The 23,594-nt window shown below is 35.6% G+C and overlaps 1 protein-coding gene across 1 annotated transcript; it reads right to left on the reverse strand.

Moving 5' to 3' along the window:
* Window positions 1-14,806: 14,806 nt before the first annotated feature.
* On the reverse strand, window positions 14,807-21,268 carry LOC114270880 (protein DOWNSTREAM OF FLC). Its single transcript, XM_028212506.2, has 2 exons — window positions 21,034-21,268; window positions 14,807-15,388 (listed from the first exon to the last, which is right to left on the reverse strand). Exons 1-2 carry the CDS (start codon window positions 21,191-21,193, stop codon window positions 15,042-15,044), a joined length of 507 nt encoding a protein of 168 aa, XP_028068307.1. The 5' UTR covers window positions 21,194-21,268; the 3' UTR covers window positions 14,807-15,041.
* Window positions 21,269-23,594: the final 2,326 nt, after the last annotated feature.

Genomic DNA, 23,594 nt, shown 5'->3' on the forward strand with positions numbered 1-23,594 from the left:
CCATATGCGGTGCATATCTAGCAAGCTCGGTGAATTTCGTCTCATATTCCGCAACGGACATTGTGCCCTGCTTCAGCTGTTCAAATTCAGTCACTTTTCTATCCCTGACACACTGAGGGAAATACTTTTCAAAGAAGGACTTCTTGAACTGAGCCCAAGTCATAACAGTATTTGTATCGCGGATCAACATCCACCACCTTCTAGCTTCTTCTTGTAGGGTGAAGGTAGCTAAAAATACCTTATTCGCTTCTGAGCACGGAAACACCTCAAATAGTTTTTCTGTTTCAAGCACCCAAGCTTCAGCCTTTAACGGTTCAAGGCCTCCCTGAAAGGATGGCGGTTTCATTTTGCTGAACTTCTGGGTCAGAGCAATTATATCCCCATCATTAGCATTCACATTCACATTTTGTTCCGGTACAACCGGAGGAGGAGGTGGGGGCTGTTGATTCAGTTGTTGGTCCAGTCTTGCAGTTATCAGTTCCATCATGTGTTCCAGTCTGGCCATTCTGGCCTCAGAGGATGAGGTTTCAGTTTCGTTTGCAGTGTTTGCATTATCCATTTCACTATAAGCAATTATAACAGTTTTAAACATAAGTAGTCATTTGTTTAACAGTTTACCACATTAGCATATATTCAGTCAGTCATATCATACACTTATCATGCTCATGAGATGCCCTAATTACTTTTCTAGGACACCCTATAGCTCATTTTGACACGTGTGTGCGGTATGACTCGTGGTTAAGTATCGCTCTGATACCACTCTGTCACGACCCAAACCCGGCCCTATGGGTTTAGCACCGTAACCGGCCAGTAATCCGAGATTACCAAAGGCCTGCTTAACAGTAATACAGTAAAACAGAGTACAGGGCCTGGCGGAAGCCAAAACAGTAAATAAATAATGTCCACTGAGCTGTGACAATCTATATGAAAAAGACTTTTATACATTCATACATAAACGGTACAGAACAGTATGCACAATATTTACAATCATTCAATCAGTACAGTCATATGTGGTACACCCATTAGCATAACAGTACAGTAAACAGTAGGTCTTAAAAGACCGAACAGTAATGATGGTCATCAGTCAGTAAACAGTAGTGGTTCCAACGAGGGAACCGACAGAGATCTCTGTAACAGTAACAGTAAACAGTAGGTGCTAAGGATGCCACAATACAGTTCAGAATATAAGACATACATTCATTCAGTTAACAATAATCAGTTCAGAAAACAGTACAGTTCAGAAAATAATCATTTGTGAACATATCTTTACACAATCGTTACTCACAGAGTTTGGGTTACAGTATGCTAGAGCGTGTCTCCCCAGTCACCAACCCTACACAGTTAACAGATTGAACACACTCTAAGTTTCACAGCTGGAAAAGATAATAACTTAATCCCTAATGCCTCGGTGTGTTCTACATCTATCCTCAACAAGATGTCTTAAACTAGGCCTAAGAATGCCTAGAATGAAATGAGGATGCAAAGATGTAATCAGAAGATTGTTTCAGGATTTTTAGAAAAACAGAATCCCGCTCGAGCGCAAGTTTTCCCGCTCGAGCGGTCATGCAACAAAGGCACACGCTCGAGCGTTAACTTTCCCGCTCGAGCATACTGTAAAAGTACTGGATGGGTGAAATCTCCGCTCGACGCCCGCTCGAGCTTGAGACATGACTTCGCTCGAGCGCCCAATCTCTGCTCGAGCGTACTATAAAACAGTGCAGAGATACTGGATACTCGGATTCCACGCTCGAGCGGCACTTCCCCCGCTCGAGCGGAAGTGCAGAATCTGGGAAGTCCAGATTGCACCTCCAAGCTCAAACTCACCTACAAATGCATCAAAACCAATCCTCTTGGGCCCATTTTCTGGAAAACATTTATAAACACATAGAATATCATAGTTCAAAACTCAATTTTGAGAAATCAAAGCCCAAGGGTGTTTAATCGAAACCCAATTTCAAACCATTTTTCAAGAACAATATGAACATGCAAACATACATGAATTCAAATCACTTTGAAGTTCCAAATTGATGCTCTAAGAAGCCAATTGATCCAAAAACAAGTTGAAAACATGGACCATTATAAAATCATGAACATGCATGCACCATTTCACCATGAATTCAACTAAAAAACTCATTAATTCAAACATGCAAGCATGGAATGAGCTCTATATCAACATGTATGAACTAAAACAAGGCTTAGCTCTACAATTAAACATGGACCATGCATGAATCAACTTAAAGACAAACCAAAAGGATGAAATTCATACCTAGGTTCCTTGAATGCAAGTCTAGAGGTTCAATTAAGCAATCTACTCTTTAATTAGCAAGCAATTCTCCAAGTTCCAAGCAATTCAAGATGAAAACCAAATTCTCTCACTCTCTCCCTCTCATGGTCGGTTGAACAAGAAGAAGGGGCTAATGAAATGTTGTTCAAGTGTGTGCAAGGCTCACATGTGTGTGAGATAGTGGCCACTAAGTGTGGCAAAATGGTAATTACGGCAACTGGTGCAATTTAACTCATTTTAATCTAATTTAATCATACCTAATCAGTTTCAGATAAATATACCATAAAATCACATAAATTATGACGATCATAAAACATCAATCAATTCCCGGTTCGGCCGCCGATAAGGCCTTCAATTAGCAGTTTAAACGTAAAACACGAACAGATCAAATAATCTTACCAAACTGATAGATGCACAATTAAACAGATAGACTCAGTTAATCTTACCAAACAGATTGATGCACAATTAAACAGATAGACTCAGTCAATTAATTCCAGTCAGTCAGTTCAGTACTTTAATTAGTCCAATTATCAGTCATAATCAATTCAATTTAACGGTAATCGATGGTTATCGGTAATCAATCAGCCATAAATCGGTAAGTAGTATGAGGGTTGTTACAGTAGTGCATATAAATTTTTAGTTCATAGATTTAAAAATCCGAATATACATATAAACATTATTATTGAATCAAGGAATACGTCATTTTTTGAACACATTTTTCCTTACAAGAAAACTAGAGAGAAAAGTTCAAATAAAAGAACTTTTGATACTGTTATGGGTAGTAATGAAGACCACAATGATAATGAAGCAGATGAACCTAGACGTAGCAAGAGGGCTAGGATCTCTAAATCATTTAGTCCATATTTTTTGACAAACCTGTTAGAAAATGAGTCTCAAAACTTCAAGGAAGTAATGTTAAGTCCTGAAGCTCTATTGTGGAGAGAGGCTGTGAATAGTGAAATTGAATCAATACTGCAAAATCATACTTGGGAACTGGTGGATCTTCTACCAGGGTGTAAACCTCTTGGATAGAAGTGGATATTCAAGAGAAAAATGAAAGCAGATGATTCAATAGATAAATATAAGGCTAGGCTTGTTGTTAAGGGATACAGGTAGAAGGAAGGCCTTGATTATTTTGACACATATTCACCAGTGACAAGAATAACATGTATTCGCATGTTGATTGCAATTGCAGCTTTGTATAATCTAGAAATACATCAAATGGATGTTAAAATAACTTTTTTGAATGGTGAGTTAGATGAAGGAATCTATATGGAACAACTGGATGGGTTTCAAGTTTCCGGCTAAGAAAAATAGGTTTGTAAACTTGTCAAATCTCTTTATGGATTAAAACAAGCCCTGAAACAATGGCATGAAAATTTGATCACGCTAGGCTTTCGGATGGTTTTAAGAAAAATGAATGTGAAAAATGTGTCTATGTTAAAAGCACAGACAAATGCTATGTCATAGTTTGTCTTTATGTAGATGGTATGCTCATTGTTGGAAGCAATAATGACATGATTAAATCTACAAAAAAAATATTGAACAAAAAGTTTGACATGAAAGATCTGGGAGTAGCAGATGTAATTCTAGGAATAAAAATTATTAGAACATCTGAAGGATATGCTTTATCTCTGTCTCACTATGTTGAGAAGTTTCTGGAGAAATTTGAAAAGCATGACGACCATCCTCCTAAAACACCTGTTGACATTGGTCTTCATTTGTCAAAAAATATAGGTGCAAGCATATCACAATTAGAGTACTTTTGGATAATCGGAAGCTTGATGTACTTAATGAATTACACTAGGCCAGATATAGCCTATGCTGTAAGCAAATTGAGTAAGTACACAAGTAATCCAGGGTCCGATCATTGGAAAGCGATAATTAGGGTACTTAGGTATCTAAGACATACCCAGAATTATGGCATTCATTATACCAAATATCCAGCAGTACTCGAGGGCTACAATGATGCAAATTGGATATCGGCTACTAAAGACTCAAAATCCACTAGTGGATATGTTTTTACCCTAGGAGGTGCTGCAGTCTCTTGGAAATTCTCCAAGCAGATATGCATAGCAAGGTCGACAATGCAATATGAGTTTATCGCATTAGATAAAACAGGAGCAGAAGCAGAATGACTTCGTAATTTCTTAGAAGACATTCCAATGTGGCCTAAACCTGTGCCAGCTATATACATTCACTATGATAGTGAAGCAGTAGTAAGACAGGTGCAGAATCATATGTATAACGGTAAGTCTTGACACATTCGTCAAAGACATAATATCGTTAGGCATTTTGTGACAACCCTCGCCACTGTTTACTGATATACCTCTGATTATTGCAAAACTGTGGTTAAGCATGTTAAGTAACTGATCTGACTGAAATTCTGAACTGATTGATTGAGTGTATTAGTTTAAATGCAAATCTATCTGTTTGACTGCTAAATGATCTGTTCATGTTTTATGTTTTAAACTGCAAATTGAAGGCCTTACCGGCGGCCGAACCCAAACTGATTAGTGTTTTATGCTAATTAGAATTTATGTGATTTTATGGTATGTTTAATTGAAATGTGATTTGGAGCGATTAAATTAAATTAAATAATGTTAAATTACATTAGTTGCTTTAATTACAATTTTGCCATTGAGTGGCCATTTCCCTATACACTTGTTTGGGACTTGATTAGTTCATTCCATACATCATTTCCTCATCCTTCTTGAGACCAAAACCGACTAGAGAGAGAGAGAGTTAGGAGAGCTTTGGTTTCAACAAGAATTGCTTGGGAAATTAGAAGAATTGAAGACTAGATTGCATAATTGAGTTTCTATACTTGAAATTGAAGACCTAAGGTAGGAGAATCATCTTTCTGAACTTGAATTCTAGTTGTATCTTGTATGGTCCATGGGCCATTAGTGATCTAAATCTAGAATTGGTTTTAAATTGTTGAATTGAAGCTTGAATCATGTATGCATGTACACATTGTTAAGTTTTGAGGTTGATTTCATGGAAATCCTTACATGCATGTCTATATTCTAGCTATAGTCCATGAATTCATCATGTTTTTGAGTGAATTGACTCATTTGATCAAGTATTTGAAGCTTTGATTTCAATTGAACACTTGCATATTACATATACATTATGTTCATGAAGTTTTGTTTGGATTTGTGTTTAATTGAGCGACCTTTGGACTTTGATTTTGCAAATTGATCTTCGAAACATGTCATATTATGAGTTTTAAAGTGTTTTTCAGAAAATTGGCCCAAAAGAATCGAATTTGATGCTTTAAATGTTGAATTTGAGCTTGGAGGTTCAATCTGAAAATTTCAGATTTTGGACCCACGCTCGAGCGTAATACTTCACGTTCGAGCATACACTCTGAGTACATGCATCCCGCTCGAGCGGGAAAAGTAACACTCGAGCATGAAATGCGTGTATCCATTACTTTTCATATGTTTACAGTCCGCTCGAGCGAGGAAATGAACGCTCGAACGAGGACTTGTGTCTCACGCTCGAGCGGAAGTCGAGCGCCCATCGAGCTTGAATTGCATGCATCCAGTACTTTTCATGAGTTTACAGTCCGCTCGAGCGAAAGAAGTCACACTCGAGCGGAGCTCCTTTATCTGCATGTCCGTTCGAGCGTAGAAAGCCACGCTCGAATGAGACCCCTGTTTTTTGAAAAATTTGAAAAGTGTTTTAAAATACATCTTTGCATCATCATTTCATCCTAGGCATTTCTAGGCCTAGTTTAAGGCATCTTGTAGACGCGCCCATGGGCCTCGCTACAGTTCGGACTCGATTTGTCACTTTTCTTAATCTGAACCAAAGAGTCCAAATCCGGCAAATCGTTTTGAGAAACAGATTTTTGAAAAGAAGCGCCAAACATGGACTGCTTTGCCAGATACAGAGTCGCCACCTAAATATTTTTTATAGGGAAATTTAGGAAACCCTGACTCGGTGCCAAAGGCCACGTGTCCATCATCACCAAAGTTGCCTTGGCTCGGGAGCTTGGGTACGATTGGGGAAGGTCAGCTGTGAGCACCCCCTCTCGCCCGATCCGAAGATCGGCCTCTACTAATCGTGATATCCTTTTTTGAAAACGTTATGCGTTCTTATTCCGATTATTAGCCTAGAATTACAATGTTATGCGCACAGCACAAAAGTATAGACTAGATTGCCTAATTTGGGAATAAGCATTGCATATCCGTTTGTTTTGAAAAAATATTTTGGAATTTGCTACTCGCAAGTAGGCTAAAACACGGATTTCAATGAGCTATTCCAACTCAGACAATCCAACCTTTACCCACAGGCATTCAAGCAGTTATATCACATAAGCAGCTAGCCTCATGGTAATCATGCTATCATGGCAACACTCACACGCATGCAAGGATGCTAAAACATAAAAGCTTACCTAGTACTCCAAGCCAAAACAGAAACTAGTTAGTAATCATATGCATGATCCTAGTTCATGTTAAGATGGCTAATGTAACACATGCAAAATGTCACTAGAGTAGGCTCGGCTAATCTATAAATGACATGTGAAAATGCACAAGTAGCATGTATTCAAGCTAGATTTGAAATACTTATACAGTTAGTATGATGCGCCGAGCCTGGTGCATGCAATACTGATGAATGATGCACGCATGCATAGCATAAGGTATGCTAAAGTAAACATGTCCTAATACTAACCATCAAAAGCAGGTAAGTAAAAGGGAGAAAGAAGTGGGGGTTGGAAGACATGCACACACGCACCCACACTTATTACAAATTCACCCTCGCTCGGAGGGACCAAAAGAATAATACAAATTAATTAACCTACAAGCTAATTAATTATTACAGACCAATTAATTAATTAGCAAATTAACTAATCTAATGAAAGCAGTAAACGGCCTCAGGAAGAGGGCCCAATGCAATGCGCGCTTGGCTCCGCTTGGAAAGTCACTGCCATGCACAAGTTTGCCTCTGCTTTGACTGTTCTGCTTCTCTGAAAATTGCACAACTTCCAAGGTTGCTTCTCTGAGTGTTGTGGGACACTACCGGCTGAGTGAGACCATCACCGGCCATTTAGAATGGTCATCGGCTAAACATTATGCTCTCGGCCAAACCTGTTTTGCCGGTCGGCACCAAACACTGCCGGCCGGCCAATTCTTCCTGTTGAAACCTGTTTTGACAGCAGCAGAGGGCAAAACATGGCATGGCAATGCATTTCAAGCAATGTTTGCACCAACCACACTCCTTATCATGTTTATGGCTCAAAGGAGCATGGTACTTGATTCTCGGACCACCAATCGCGCATTTCAAGGCGTGATGGCCCAAAGAACCAAAGTGTGCAATTTCAATGTGGAATGAAATGCACATAAACAAACAATGAACTCAACCTCTATCATACTCAATTCAAGAGGCAAAGTATGCATGCCAATGTAATGCAACCTAGGCATGTGAGCTAAGTGTGCAACATGATCATGCAAACAACAAAACTATGTGCAATGGACCATGAACTAAACAAGTAAGCATGCAAGGCATATAACATCAATGTTAATGACACACATGCAACAGCATGAAAGGCATAACACATGTAAATATGCAAAGCAACTCAACACAAGAAGCATGCCAAATGCAATGGCACTTAAACATACAACATGTTAATAGAATAAGTACCTAAACATACAAACATGTATAGCATGCAACAACATGCCAAAGGGATGGTCTTAAACTAATTTGGACAGCTCTCTACTAGGTCCAAAACAGTGGCCACAATGATGCAAGTGAGGCAACAAAATACATGGAATGCATGCATAATGCATTAACCAAGCTTAAGGCGCAAAAATGCAACTCTACCAAAGCATGGCAAGGAGGAAATATGGCATACAATGGTGCATGTTCCAGATCTGAAATGGCATACCAATGACTCCAAAATGACCCCAAAACATGAAAACACTACTATTTAAGCATGCAAGAAGCTTTAAAACTCAAAGCTAGGCATGGGTATTGCACTACAAGCATGCATAACAAGCATTATTCGACCATGAGGCATGAAAACAGTGCTAAGGCAGTCCAAAACATGCATGAAATCAGTTCAAGACATGGCCAAAAAGTGCTAACATGAAGGGCCCAAACAACATGTAACATAGGCTAGTAAACATGGTTTACACTACATGTATATGAAGCACAAGAGAGGTCACCAGACCAGCCCAAAACAATAACATGGTATGTCAAATAAGCCCCAAAAACCCATGGAAACAAGGTCCACACATGCTAGAATGGGGTGTTCCTTTGAAAGGCCAACAAGAGGGTTACTCTACACATGCAATAAGGACATTCAACAAGACCAAACCAACTCTGGAAATGGCTTATGGGGGTCCTAAAAACCACTGAAAAATGCTTGAAACAAGGCTTGGAAGCATGCAAATAGGAGCCCCTTTGGAAGGCCAAAAAGGGCAACAAACAAGGCAACAAGGGAGAGGGTCACCCCTCTCCTTCTTAGGGCCTCAAACCACCATTCTCACCACTGAAATCCCTCAAGATTTCAGTGGTGAGGAGGCCTAAACAAGGTGATCCCGGAGATCACCAAAATCACACAAAAAATGGGCCAAACAAGGCCTAAGAGGGGGTAAACGACCCCAAACACAAAAGTGGTCTTAATAAAGTATCTTAAATACAAAAAAAACAAAACTTTTTTATGTTATACACAAAGCCCAAATCCGCAAGTAAGACAGGCTAAAAGGGTGTACAAAAACGGGAAATAAAGAGGGTAAGAAGTTACCTTTGAAGACCAGCAAGAACCAGCAGCCTTTAGGTCTCAAAAACCAGTCCTCAACCTCTGAAAACAAGCTCCAAGAACCTCCAAGTGATGATGGAAGTGTGTGGCTATGAAGTGGTTTGCAATAGGCCAAGAACAAGCCCCTTTTGGACCCTCTAATCCACACAAATGTAGAGAGAGAGGGAGATATAGAGAGGGAGTGATATATATCAGATTTTTCTAACCCCTAAAATGGAAGGAGAGGCTCTCCTTATATAGAGAAACCAAGAGGGGGAAAGCTTCTCTTAGAAGCTTTGAGCAAAAAGGCCAAGCTTCTCTTAGAAGCTTGGAGCAAAAGGGCCAAGCTTCTTGGAGAAGCTAGGCAAAGGGGTCAAGAGGTTCAAGCTTCTTCAAGAAGCTTAAAAAAAAGGTCAAGCTTCTTGGAGAAGCTAAAAAAGGTCAAGCTTCTTGGAGAAGCTAAAAAATGGTCAAAAGGTTCAAGCTTCTTGGAGAAGCTAAAAAAAAGGTTCAAAAGGGTCAAGCTCCCTCAAGAAAAGGTCTCAGTCAGGACAAGTGGCCGATTGATCAAAAACAGTGGCCGGCCGACCAAACACAATGCCGACCGACCATCAATAGTGCCAACTGGCCATCACCAATGGCCGGTAGCAAGGAAACAAGGCCGGTGGCCTCAGGCCATGGCCGGTGAGGTGTGAGGATGGCCTACAAGCTATTTCCCACCCTCAGAAGCAAAACAACAAGTGTTTGGTACAAAACCCGACACAAAACAGTCGAGTCGAGAGATCCTGAGGTAGGGCGCATAGCCGAGACCTCCGGGAACTCAAGACGAACACGAACAAGGATGATCACCGAGTGTTCAAACGATGACGTCCAAGTCTTAAGGACGGTCAAAAATGGGGTGTCTATACATCTTAATGAGGATATTGATGTAGAACCACACCGAGTCAAGATAGGAACTAAGTCATTGATTCCCAAGTGTGTAACTTAGTGTGTGTTCGATCTGTAACTATATAGGGTTGGCATCCGAGGACGCTCACTAGCTGCTATTAACCCAGTGCTCTGTGAGTAACAATGTTGTAAAGATATGTTCAATCATGAATATTTTCTGAATGATTAACTGTACTGCTGTCTGTAATGATATTTCTTATTGAATGAATGTTTGTCCTATTTGTAAACTGTATCCGTGACATCCATAGCAATTTACTGTTACTATACTGTTACTGCTACTATCACAGAGATCTCTGTCAGTTCCCATGTTGAAACCACTACTGTTTACTGTTATGATGGCCATCAACTGACTGTTCGGTTTGTTAAGACCTACTGTACTGTTTGCTATCGGATGTACCATATATAACTGCTATGGTTTCTAAATGGCTGATATGACTGCTTATTGACTGAAAGGACATTCATTCTTAACCTCTTTACATAATTGTTATTCATTGGGCTTTAGCTCACTGTTTATATATATATATGTAGGTGTCCAGGCACCTGACCGATGCTAGGAGCGTCAGGCTAAGCTCCCGTTTTGTGAAAGCCAACCATTGTGCCTCACTTCGAGGTTCCGAGTGCGTCAAGCCAAGGCTGTTTTGGGGTGTTTTAGATTTCCCTTTTTGTCTCTGTTCTGTAATAAATGTTGAGATTGGCACTGTACTGTTATGGTAGGGACTTGGTCCCCAACTTGAATGTCTGTATATGATGTGTGTATGTACATACTGTTTTGCTTATAAATGTGAATATGTTCAGAAAATTCTTTTTGCATACAGACTGTCACAGCTCATTGGACATCTTTTAATTATTGTTTTGGCTTCTACCAGCCCCTGTACTCTGTATTACTGTTTTTACTGTTAAGCAGGCCTTCGGTAATCACGGATTACTGGCTAGTTACGGTGCAAAACCCATAGGGGTGGGTTTGGGTCGTGACACATTTGCTCTCATATGGAATAATTTCCATAGAATATGTAAGGTCAAGGGAGAACATTGTAGATCCATTAACTAAAGGGCTAGCCAGAGAGCAAGTGTACCATTTATCGAAGGGAATATGATTAAAGCCTATTACTTAAAAGTCGCCATAATGGCAACCTAACCTAGTTAACTGGAGATCCTAAGATCTAGGTTCAAAGGGACAATCGAATTATGGATGACTTCACATATCACTAAGAAGTTTTACTCTTACCCATTTCTATGATAAGAAGAGTGATACCTGCAGCGTTAGTGGGATAAGCTTTGCTTTTAATGATTCTTATAGCTTGGACATCCAAGTAGGGTATAGTAGGATGCTCTTAATAAGAAATCACCTATATGAGTATGAATTAGGCCGGTCTTGTGAGAATTGAGAAGGTTAAATTCTTTAGAACACTCATGCATTACTAGGCATTGTTCAAGGCCAAAATGAACACAACCGTAAGAACCAAACTGTGTCTGCGGATACACTATGTGTAATCTATTGTCTTGGCTTACACAAACAGCTGAACAGTTCAAGGCATCACGTCCATCGGTTAGCCAGTAAGTCCGATAGGCTTTCACTAGAGGAGGTTCAAAACTAAAAGCTATCTATCTCGATTTGGTGTATTTTCTTAATGTACTATTTCTTTGTTTGCATCTTGTTGCATGTCCATTCTCGTGAATTCCATTAATGTGAGGAATTGTTGGAAACTGACTTTGCAAAATCCTTATTTTTTTGCTAACTTTGAGCATTAATTAATGTGGGACCCGAGCTTTATTTTTAATATTTTTAATTGGGTTCATGTTTAATGTTGTGTAGTGAATAAAACTGTGTATTTGGTTACTCAAAACCATTTCCGGATAAATGAGAATTCAATGCGCATTTTCAGGTTCGGGGAACTAGCTTTAGGTGGGTGAGAGGGTAATTTATGATCTGGAGTTGGGCCGAGATATCGACCGAGCAAGTTGAGGGCCCAACGGCGCATAGGTCCGAGACGATCGACTTTTTACCCAAAGTGGGCTGCCAGAATTTGGGCCGGGCAGAGTACGGGCTGAGTGTCACCCCGGACCGGACAGAAACTGCTCGGTAAGGCAGTGCACGGTCGGACCAGGGTGCCCGGTCCGAGGATGGCCAAAGCCGGATTGACAGAGTGACCGGCGCCCAGGAAGGCATGGACAACCGAGGAAGTTGAGTGGCCGGTGCCCGGAAAGGCGTGGTCAGCCGAGGAGACTGTATGGTCGGCAGGAAGGCCGATCGAAGTAAGTATCCGGGCTACGCTCGGCCGGGATGCCGCTTAGCCCGGTCCTCCGTTTGTTTATCCGGTTAGGCGCTTAAGGTATGAAGCATGGTACGACCGAGGTAGGGCAGCTCGGCTGCCGAGCTCCAGCTGTGCTGACAGGCAGTTGAGAGCAGGTGATGAATGGCATGGTTTATGCTGACAGATGGGATAGCAGAGCCACGTGTCAGGAGATGACAGGGAGTGGATATGGGCTCAGAAGGTATATAAACATGTCTGCGCCCCCTATACGCAAGGGACGAACACTCTGTAAGGAATTTCTTACACTCAAACACTCTCTCCTTTCTCTCTATTCCCTCTAAGGTGTGTGCTAATTTGACCGTCGGAGGGTGTTTCCGGCCACACACCGCCGGGTAGCTCACCGTTATTTGCTCGCAGGTGATCGGATATCGACGGAGCTCGGAAGAAAGGAATACGGGCACGCCGGAATATTTGCTCCCCGTACAGTGGGTTTCTTATACATTTGTTAAATGTGCTTGTCCCACATTAGAAAAGCTTAAGGATTTATTTGGGTTTATATACCTTAGCTTGGGATACTTGGGATGGGCTTCAATGGGTATCTAAGTTTGTGGAAGAGTGAGGTTATGAGTGAATACCCATTGGACCCAAAACAAAAACCATACGCGTGCCGCCGTCGCCGTCCGTCCGGTCGGGCGGGATGGGCTAGGGTGGGCTGGGCTTGGGCTTGGGTGTTGGTGTGAGGTTGGGTTGGACTTGTCCGACCAAATACTTATCTTTTTGGGCAAAAAAACATTGGTAATTTATTTATTTATTTTTCATTTCGTTTTCAAAATTCAAAATAAATTGGTTCAGAATTTTTCCTTCACCCAAACAGATTCTTAACAGGTTCAGATCCACCCGAACAGGTTCAAAGGGTTCAAAACAAGTTCATACCTATTGAATTCCAACCAAATCTATCCAAAACGTATTGAATCTGTCCAAACAGGTTTCTATCTGTTTGGTACTTGTTCGAATAACCACCATTTCTCCTATAAATAGTTGGTCATCCAGCATTCATTTCCATCGGAAATATTTCAAACTTCTTCCCTTTCTTCTTCAGTTCGTCCTCCTGCACTACTGCATCGGTTTCTGCATTTATTTTTAGAAAAAGAAAGAGAAAGAGTTACAACATAATTTGGTTCGCCAGACTTATTTTTGTAGTGCTTCAAATTCAAGCGTTAGTCGTTACATCCTGGGAAGTAGACGCTAGTTAAACCTCGAAGCATCGGAGCGAGGGCGAAATTAATTTTAAGGAGATTGTGTCTAACACATGCCTCGACTTTAATATTTGTAAGTGTTTAATTCAGAATTTAATTTATATAATTATTTTTTAAATTATTTTATTTTGTTATTTATTTAATTTATACATTTAATTTACACACACCATTGTGGGTATAACACAAACATGGTGCTTCCATATTTGTCCGAATCCAACTAATAGTGCTAGACTCATTACCCAAAACTTGTTCATTGGCCAAGTAGGATAGGGTTCAATGCCCTCGGCCTTTAATAGGAAGCACTATGATAAGCCCATTAGTAAAACTAATTAATACTAACAAGCTTGCATAATTAAATCAATAACACTACAAATTTAAACCTTTTATGAGTAATATTAAATAAATAAAAAATTTATATATAATTTTCATACATAATGATGTGGCTCATTATGAACCATTCATTTTAAAACAATATTCTATTAAAAATACATTTAATTACAATAATGACATTATCATGTCATTCTTGTAGAGTTTTTTGTATTAATTTTATATAGTATTTTTCATCCAGAATTTATCCAGAAAAAAAAAATTAATAGTTTAAAATCATTTTACTCATAAATTCTACATTTCATTAATTATATTTTCACCAAATAACAATAATGTTCCGGACCCCCTTTCCCTCCCACCCCCTTTGACCCCCTCTTAAAATGATTGGTCAGTTTTTCTTTCTCTTTTTTTCTTTTTTTCTTTCTCCTTCAATCACCACCCGCCACGTGTGTGTGGGGTGGTGAGGGTAGTGATTGGAGGGGGTGTCAATCATGACTCACCAAATAAATACATCCAAAGTAAATTATGAGTTGATATGAGTGATCCATAACATTTTTGTAATTAAATAGTTGAGTCTTGGATAGTGTTCATTGGGATTGTATGTGGGTTTGTATTGTTGGGTTTACTCAAATAGCTATTGTTCAAGCTGATGTAATTGTTTTGATATTTGTAAAGTTATACATATTCTCCTAGTGAGTTGAAAGAAAAAATAAAAAATAAAAAAAATATAGAGAAATACCAAACTTAAATGCCGTAAAACAACACAAAAAAGCTCTTCTCATGTTTGATTTTTCGCACACAATATGCATAGAGTGATGTGTCCCAAATTGATATGTTGTGTGGATTACACTCCCGATAAATTTAATGTCTTTTTTATAATTATTTTTTGTAATTAAATCAGATAATTATTTTGGTGTATATGACATTTTATTCAGTAGGCTACTCGTACCTGTTAAAATTGAAAACTTGGGTCTCATAAGAAAATACATAATTAAAGTAACAGTAGCTAGAATAATGATGAAGATGGCTTACAACAACTTAGGTTTGAAAGCCACAATTAAGTGACTACATTATGAAACAGTCCCACCAACTCAGAAACATAGCCTCAATCCAAATTAAAAAAAAAAAAATTGCAACAGATAAATTTAGAGAGACCAAAAGAAGCATTACTATCCAAACTCAAACCTATATATATAATTTCTCATATAATTGACAGACAGAGATTAAGAACGACTATTCCAAGAATCATCTTCAGGGTCCTTGTATTTCTGGAATAGCTCGGCGCAGTCAGACATGGGCTCCTTCCTCAAGTATCCCATGGCATTTGCGAAGCAAGTGTCAGTGACGACGCCATTGTAGCGGGTGAGGGTCAGACGTGAGCGACTGCGTCCTGGGCCTGCCTCATTACAGTCGGGTTGCGGGCTACTAACCAGCACTGCATCACAAATATCATCCCCAAAGTCGCCGCTCACTATTATGCTATATTCTCCATTATTGTCAGTCACTGCCCCAATGCTGTACTCAACCTGCATAGAGTCTTTGTCCTTGCAATCGATTCTAACTCTAGCACCTAGCTCCCAAAAAAGTAAAAATTATCAAATGGTTATGGTTTTGAGTAATATGTTTGCCCATGATGGAACAAGATATGAGAAGCAAAAAGAATAAAGGTGATGATTGAGACTCCCTCCAATCACCACCCCACCACCCCCACACACACGTGGCGAGTGGTGATTCGAGGAAAAAAAAAAAAAAAAAAAAAATTAAAAAAAGTGGCCAATCAAGTGAAGAGGGGTCAGGGGATAGAAAAAAAAAGAGTCCAAGTCATTATTGAAAGAATAAAGCGCTTCCAAAATTGGTTTGATTTTAATCAAATTCAACTATGAGATGGGTTAGAACAAAGAAAGTGCGGCCATACAGCGGTATGATGTGATGCCATATTTAGAGTGAAACCCCTACTTAGTCAAATGATGACATGTCTTAGCTCCCATGGACTGTGTAATAACCATCTAATTCTATTGTCTAATCTTACCAATTGATATGTCATTGTAGCTGTGAATACTTCATTCGACATATGAATAAGTAGTGAGTCTAGTTACATCCAGAGTTGAGATTCTTATATTTTGGGCTTCGTTTGGTTTGTCTTTGGAATCATAATTTCAAAGGTAATTTTTTTAAATTACTTTTCAAAATTTATAACCAAATACACAACTCAAAATTACTCAAAACTCAATTTAAAAATTAATTTCAAAATTCATAATCAGATACACAACTCAAAATTCAAAACTCAAAACTCTTTTCAAAATACTTTTGATGATATAGTTTTAAAAATAGTTAGTGACGGGATTGTTAAATTATTTTTATAAAAAATCTAAAAAAATTAATTTCTATATTTAAAAAATATCTAAAACAAATATAATTTTTTTTTTTCAAATAACATGTTGCAATCGCAAAAAAAATAAATAAATAAATAAAATATTGCACTATTTCGGTCACCCAGCCGGGCAACTAGCCAGATGTCCTGGAGGATGTCTGGGCAGATGACCGGGCAAACCCAATCTGCTCTTTTCAAAATTTAAAATTCTTTTCAAAATACTTTTCAAAACTCATTACCAAACAAGTTTTCAATTTCTCAAAACTCTGACTCACAATTGTAAAAAGGGAATCACAATTCTAAAACTAAACCAAATGCAATCCAAAATTTTCATGACACCATGTTCATTGAGAACAAGTTAAAACAGAGACTCCTGGTCCCAAACTTAATTAAGACATGTTATTTGGTGCAACTTATTATGAACAAAAAGTTAATAATTACAAAATAAAATCTAAAAGCACCACTCCAGCTTTCAAATAAATAATTTTTTTCGGCTCATTTAAATTATTTCTGCCTAATAAATTGTAAACAAAAGTTACATCAAATAATTTGTCACAGACTCCCAAAATAAAATTAATTATGAGCAAGTCATTTGAGCTGTAACCTAGGAAGTATGAATACGGATACGAGATACGGGTATGATATAATACGGATACGGTTATAGGACAAAATCTAAAAAAATAAGATACCGGCACAGTTAGGATATGTTGTAAAATATATATATATATATATATATATTTTAAAATTATTACTAAGAATTTGAGAAATCGCATTGTAATTTATGATGCAAAATACAAACTTTTAACAATTAGGTATTAATTTAAGTTTTTCAATAGATTTAGCAAATATTTTATTTCAATATCAAATTTAGTATGTTTATATTACAATAATAGAATAATCCATAACTTGTCATTGTGCTCTTTCCTTTAGCACTAGTAAAAATATTATATTCAAGTTTATTTATTTATTGATATTTAATTTAATTATTGTTATATTCTTTTATCCTTACTTTTTATATAATTATAAACGACATGCACCAAACAATAAGGATATATCAATTTTAACAAATTCTATTCCTTTAACGCACCATTTACTTATCAAAAAACTAAAAAAAATATTAAAAAAATATTCTTGTATTTATCCTTATAATTATATTATATTATATTATAATTATAATGTTATGAAATAAATGTTACAATTTTAATTTTGTAAAAGTATAAATACGTGACTTGAAATATCTAATATTTTAAAATTAAATATTTGATACTCTGAAATTTTGAAAAATTAATTAAAAAAAATCCGATGCTTTTCATAAATATTCAATATGTATCCACAAATATTCAAAGAGCAACGATTCCCAATAAAGATGGATCTCCTTTTTAAAATATTCGTACTACGTTGGCTGTAACAAACACTCTATAGTGAATAGAGAGGCATTAGTCCTGTTTGGTAGGGTTATGGGAAAGTATTTATAATTTATGTCTAAACAGCTTATAACTTATAACTTTCAGTTTAAGCTGGATTCTAACTTATTCTTAAAGCATCTCCTGCTCCACTCAAAGAATAAGCTGATTTCTGACTTCCACAGAGCTATAAGCTATAAGCTAAACTAAATACATCAAAATAGCTTAAATTAAGCTGAAAACTGAAATAAGCTGTAAATAATTTCTGCCAAACAAGCACATTGTAATCTCAGATCTGTGTTTGGAGTGATGAAAGTATGGCAAGATTAATTTGCAACGTGCAACATTAAAATCAAACAGAGTCTAAAATAAATAATGTTAGATATATTAATTAATGTACTAATTAATATATTAACAGATGATGCGACATGATTTTAATGGGTATTTATAATTTGTATAATAGGTGAGATAAATAATAATACAAAAATACTAGAGGGCCAAAAAATTCTACCAAAAGTTTTACTAAATATCTCACATGGGTGTGAGACCTACATGAAACTCACATTGTGTGAGTTCTACACCCATGTAAAACATTTAATAAAACTTTTAATAAAATATTTGAAATCTCTAACATTACTCGTAATAGTAACATAACACCGACATAACAACATGATAGAGAAACCATTCTGCTTCCAAGCCTAGTCCATACTAATAATCGCAGCATCACAAAGAATGGTCACATTTTTTTGTAATGGGCTGAAAATTTTGGGGAAATAACTGCACGATCGTGGCAGTAAGTTTTTTATTTATTTATAAAATTATAAAAAATATAATATTTTAATTATTAAAATATATAAATTTTTTCATCGATTTATAATTGTTTTATTATTCATTTATACCGTTATTTCTCCCCACCCACCCATCCAACCAAAAAAAAATAGATATCACATCAATATTTTCGCTCATAATATATATATATATATATATATATATATATAATTGGGCAAATTACATATACCTTTCTTGAGATTTGGCTAAATTACAGATACCCCTGAGGTTTCAAAAATTACATCCCGCCCCTGAGGTTTGTATTTTCATAACAATTTATCCCCTGACGTTTAATTTCATAACAGATTACCCCCTAATTTGTTATGCAAATATAACATTCAGGGGGGAATTTGTAATTTCTCAAACCTCAGGGGTATTTGTAATTTAGCCAAACCTCAAGGGGTATATGTAATCACTACCAAAAAAAACACCTTTGGCGACTAAATTTTTAGTCGCCAAAGGTCCCATTTTAGTCGCCAAATGTCAAAATTTCACTTTTCCCGACTAAAAAGTTTAGTCGCCCGTGTTGTCGCCAATAAATCGTCGCGGATGCCTTTGGCGACTAAAATACTGTTAGTCGCCAATATATATGTCTTCAGCGACTAAAGATTTCGTCGCCAATAGTCATTTTTATTTTATTATTTATACCTTTGGCGACTAACAGTTTAGTCGCCAATAGTTCATTTTTTATTTTATTATTTATACCTTTGGCGACCATTCACTTTAGTCGCTGAAAGTGTTTTCAGGAAAAATTTTTTTTTGCCTCCGCTTCTAGCAGGTTTCGAACTTGCGCCAACCCACGCCAAACCCTTTGGCACAACACTCCCTCCACTCTGCCACTATATCATCATATGATCATATATGCAATATATATTATTTATATACTATATTAACCGCAATTAATACAAAATAATATTTATAAATATAATTTTTTTAATTCAATATAATTTTTGTAAAAAAATAAATTATTTGCTAAAAAAAAAAGTATGCGACTTTTGGCGACTAAAACCATTTTTTAGTCGCTAATTGTATTATTTTGGGCTACTAATTACTTATTTGTCGCTAAAAAACAAGTTCTCAATTAAAAATCAGGACTTCTGGCGACTATCCAGAAATTTCGTCGCCAAAACCACTACTTTGGGCGACTAAAATGGATTTTCGTCGGCAAAACCCCCACTTTCAGCGACTAAATTGTTTTTAGTCGCCAAAACTGCTATAATCGGCGACTAAACCTGTTTTTTGTCGCCAAAACCGTAACTTTTCGCTACTAAAGTATTTTAGTCGCCAAAAACTGTGACTTTTGGCTACGAAACAAAGTTTAGTCGCTAAAAACCCTATATTCGGCGACTAAACTTCATTTTAGTCGCTAAAACCCTGATTTTCGGCGACTATACTCTTTTAGTCGCTAAAACCTTGCTTTTCGGCGACTAATTCCATTTTAGTCGCCATTTCATGCACTTTCAGCGACGAATTTTTTTTTTTTAGTCGCCGTTGGTGTTTTTTGTTGTAGTGAATTTGCCCTATATAATTTTAACTTTTCAAATATATTAAAATTTTAAATTTTTCAAAAATTTAAAAACCCATTTAAAATGTCAAACTCAAACAACTAAACAAAGTTTTTGGACATTTATACATATAAATTTTAATTTATAAACTTTTATTTCGTTAAATCTCAACTAAAATTTGTAGACATTTAAGTTATATTAAATTTTTAATGGTCTGAATTGTCCTTCAAACAATGATTATTCATAATTTATGATTATCTATAAAAAAATATGATGATTTGACATTTATTTTGATTTTCAAAACTTTAAAACATTAACTTTAAAATTGAAAAAACTAAAAAGAAAATTATGTACAATATATATATTGAAAAAAATTAAATTATTTTTTTATGCAAAACTGAAAATTTTGTATCTATAAAGGAGCATGATGATGGAACATTAATTTGCAAAACTTTTAAAAAAATAAAACTTTAAAAATGAAAAAATTGATAATATTTTCAGTTTTAAAATTAGAAAAAACTGATAATGTTCTCGATTTTATTAGATAGTTGAACTCAACCAATAAATAGAAGGGCAAAAATGTTTAATTTCATGCTCTGTTTTTTTTTTTCTTAGTTGATGAAATAATTATTTGGAACATTACTATGTAAAATTAATAATATTCTTAGTTTTTAAAATTGAAAAAAACTGATAATATATTTAATTTTACTAAATAAGACTTATCGATTCAAAAGATCTTAAATAGAATTTAGACTATCATAACATTTGCAAATAAAACTTTTAAGTAATTAACTCTAAAGTTTTAACATTAATTAACTTGTACAATCATTTTTAGTTAGACTTAGGTGAATTGATATTACAAAGTTAGAAAAATTAGCCGGCGCACCATATGGTAACTCTGCTACAAAATTATATACATTTACATAAATTTTAAATTTTCATAAATTTACGTAAATTTATATTTAACTTACATAATTTTATTATTAAATTGTATACGGTGTGCACAGCGAACCGGAAGTTAGTACAAAGTTTAGTAAGTAAATGAATGAAATTGATAGTTTAACCATAAAATAAAAAATAAAAAGTGAGTGGGAGGGAAGGCGGGTACCAACGATGCCGGGGGATTGACTGGTCTCAAATCCGAAGCGGCAAGTGTCGCAGTAGACGCGGCCCCTCACTGTGAATGGTTTTCCGTTGCCAAGGTAGTTGGCGGTGGCAAGCGCTGGGATCACACACACTGCTAACAACACTAGTACCATTCTATCCATTGTTTTTTGTTTCTATTTTCTTCTTCTCCTGAGACTGTTGTGTTGTATACCAGAAGAGTTTGAGAGGAAGGCAAAGCGAATCACCAACTGTTATAAGCAGATTGAGAGAGTGAGAGAGAGCTGGCACACGGCAGTGATCACATGCAATCACCCAAAAAAAAATGAAGGAAATCAGAGATAGCGGGTCTTGCGCCATTTGCTTCATTAAAATCGGTCGGTGGGGATCCCTTTTCGCGCGGAGATCTGCAATCTGCATGCAACCCAGTGAAACTTTTCTTGAGATAATAACTAGAAGTCCACTTATTAAGCAACTCTGCCATTAATATCCATTTTATTTTTTAAACCAATTTATATATGCCTCCGTTTGGGAAGTGGATTGATTTTTTGGCTTTTTAAATTTTTTGACTTTTTTAGCCTGGGTTAAAAAATTTGGTTTGGAAAGGACTTTTTGATTTTTTAACTTTTTTGGTTTTTTTTGTGAGAGAAGAATGTAATGATTATGGGTTGGATGTGATATTTTATTTTTTGTGGCTAAAATAACTTATTTTGTCTTTTGTAACTAAAATAGCCAAAAAAGTCCCGTTTAGCTCTTGCCAAACGGAGCCTATACTAGCAATTGTTTTTTTTAGGAAATAGCGTATCTCCGGTTCAAAATTCAACTACACTTTCAACAAGACAGTTGAGGTCTTTTGGCTCCGTTTGGCAAGTTGGGTTGGGGTTTTTTTTGGCTATTTTAGTCACAAAAGACAAAATAGGCTATTTTAGCCACAAAAAACAAACATCACATCCAACCCATAATTATTACACTCTTCTCTCACAAAAAAAGTAAAAAAAGCCAAAAAATCAAAAAGTCCTTCACAAACCAAGCTTTTTAGCCCAAGCTAAATTAGTCAAAAAGATCAAAAAACTAAAAAGCCAACCCACTTCCCAAACCAAGCCTTTATCAGTAAGAGTTATCTGTTTAGTCTAGTTGAATCTTTTACTGATAAGAGATTTTAATTGTCGAACCCATTTGAACTCTCAACTGGAGATCAGTTTTTTTTTTTATCACTAACAAAAAAAATTAAATTCTCACTTATTGCTTTTTTATTATTACGTACTAACATATCACTCGTGTTATATACGGAATAAAATAATAAATTATTTATTAAAAATATGATAATTATATTTAATTTTTTTATATTTTGTCTCTCGTAAATAAAATTATATATATAAATTTAAGAATTTTGTTTCAAATGTTCCATTACTATAATATATACGGGGTGTTGGGGAAGAAGTTTTTTTTAGCTTTTTTGGCTAAAATAACACTAAAAGAAAAAATAAGTTAAAATAATCAATAAGATAAAATGTCACATCAAACTCATAATCATTTTATTTTTTCTCTCACAAACATTACATCTAACTATAAAAAAATCCAATCATCTTCTCAAACACAAAAATTTTAGCCTACTAATGATCTAAATAAGTGCACTTTTTGACTTTTTAGAAAATATGGGTTGGGTATGAGTTGAATTTGATGTGATGTAGTAGAGAGGTAATGTGACTTAAATAAGATAATGTGACCTAAATAAAATAATGATTTTTTAATTTTTGGACTTTTTGACTTTTTTAAGTTATGACAAACAATGTCTAAAATAGCCCACTAAAATAGTAACTTATGAAATACCCAAATAGTATAGATAAATTAAAATTGTTGTATTGACGATTAATAATTAAAATTATGTTTTATTATAAAAAAAAATGACATAGTTCTAATACTTCATTATTTTAGAATAAAAATAAATGAATTTAAAAAATTATCATATTGGTTTTTGAAAGGGAAATAATTAAAAAAAAATTTAAAAATTTAATGAGTAAGAAAGAATCATTGTAACATATAAAACCACTAAAATCACAGTTAAACCAGCAAATCATTCAAACCAAAAACTGTTTAGCTTAATCAGTTACATCAAAAGACCAACCAGCTTACACAAAAATTAATTAATTAAAACTTTTACATTTTATTTTATTAAAATTTAAATTGTCACTAAATATGAAAACAATCTATTAATTTAAATTTAAAAACGACACAATATAAATTTAAAATTATAATAATATATCTCATAATTTATTAGTTTTAAATACAAATTTGAAATTATCATAATTATCTCATAATTTTTGTATTAAGGAGCAATAAGAGTGGCATTGAAACATATTGAATTAAAACATGCACAACACTACAATTATCATAATTATCTCATAATTAATTAATTAAAAATTTAGTAATTAATTATTTTAAAATTATCATATTAATTAATTAATTAATTAAAATTATCTCATAATTAATTAATTATAATTATCTCATAATTAATTAATTAAAATTTTTAAAATTTAAACCATATTGAATTGAAACATACACTGT

The sequence above is a fragment of the Camellia sinensis genome, chromosome 1, assembly GCF_055761805.1.
Source record: "Camellia sinensis isolate YWXY chromosome 1, ASM5576180v1, whole genome shotgun sequence".
NCBI lineage: Eukaryota > Viridiplantae > Streptophyta > Magnoliopsida > Ericales > Theaceae > Camellia > Camellia sinensis.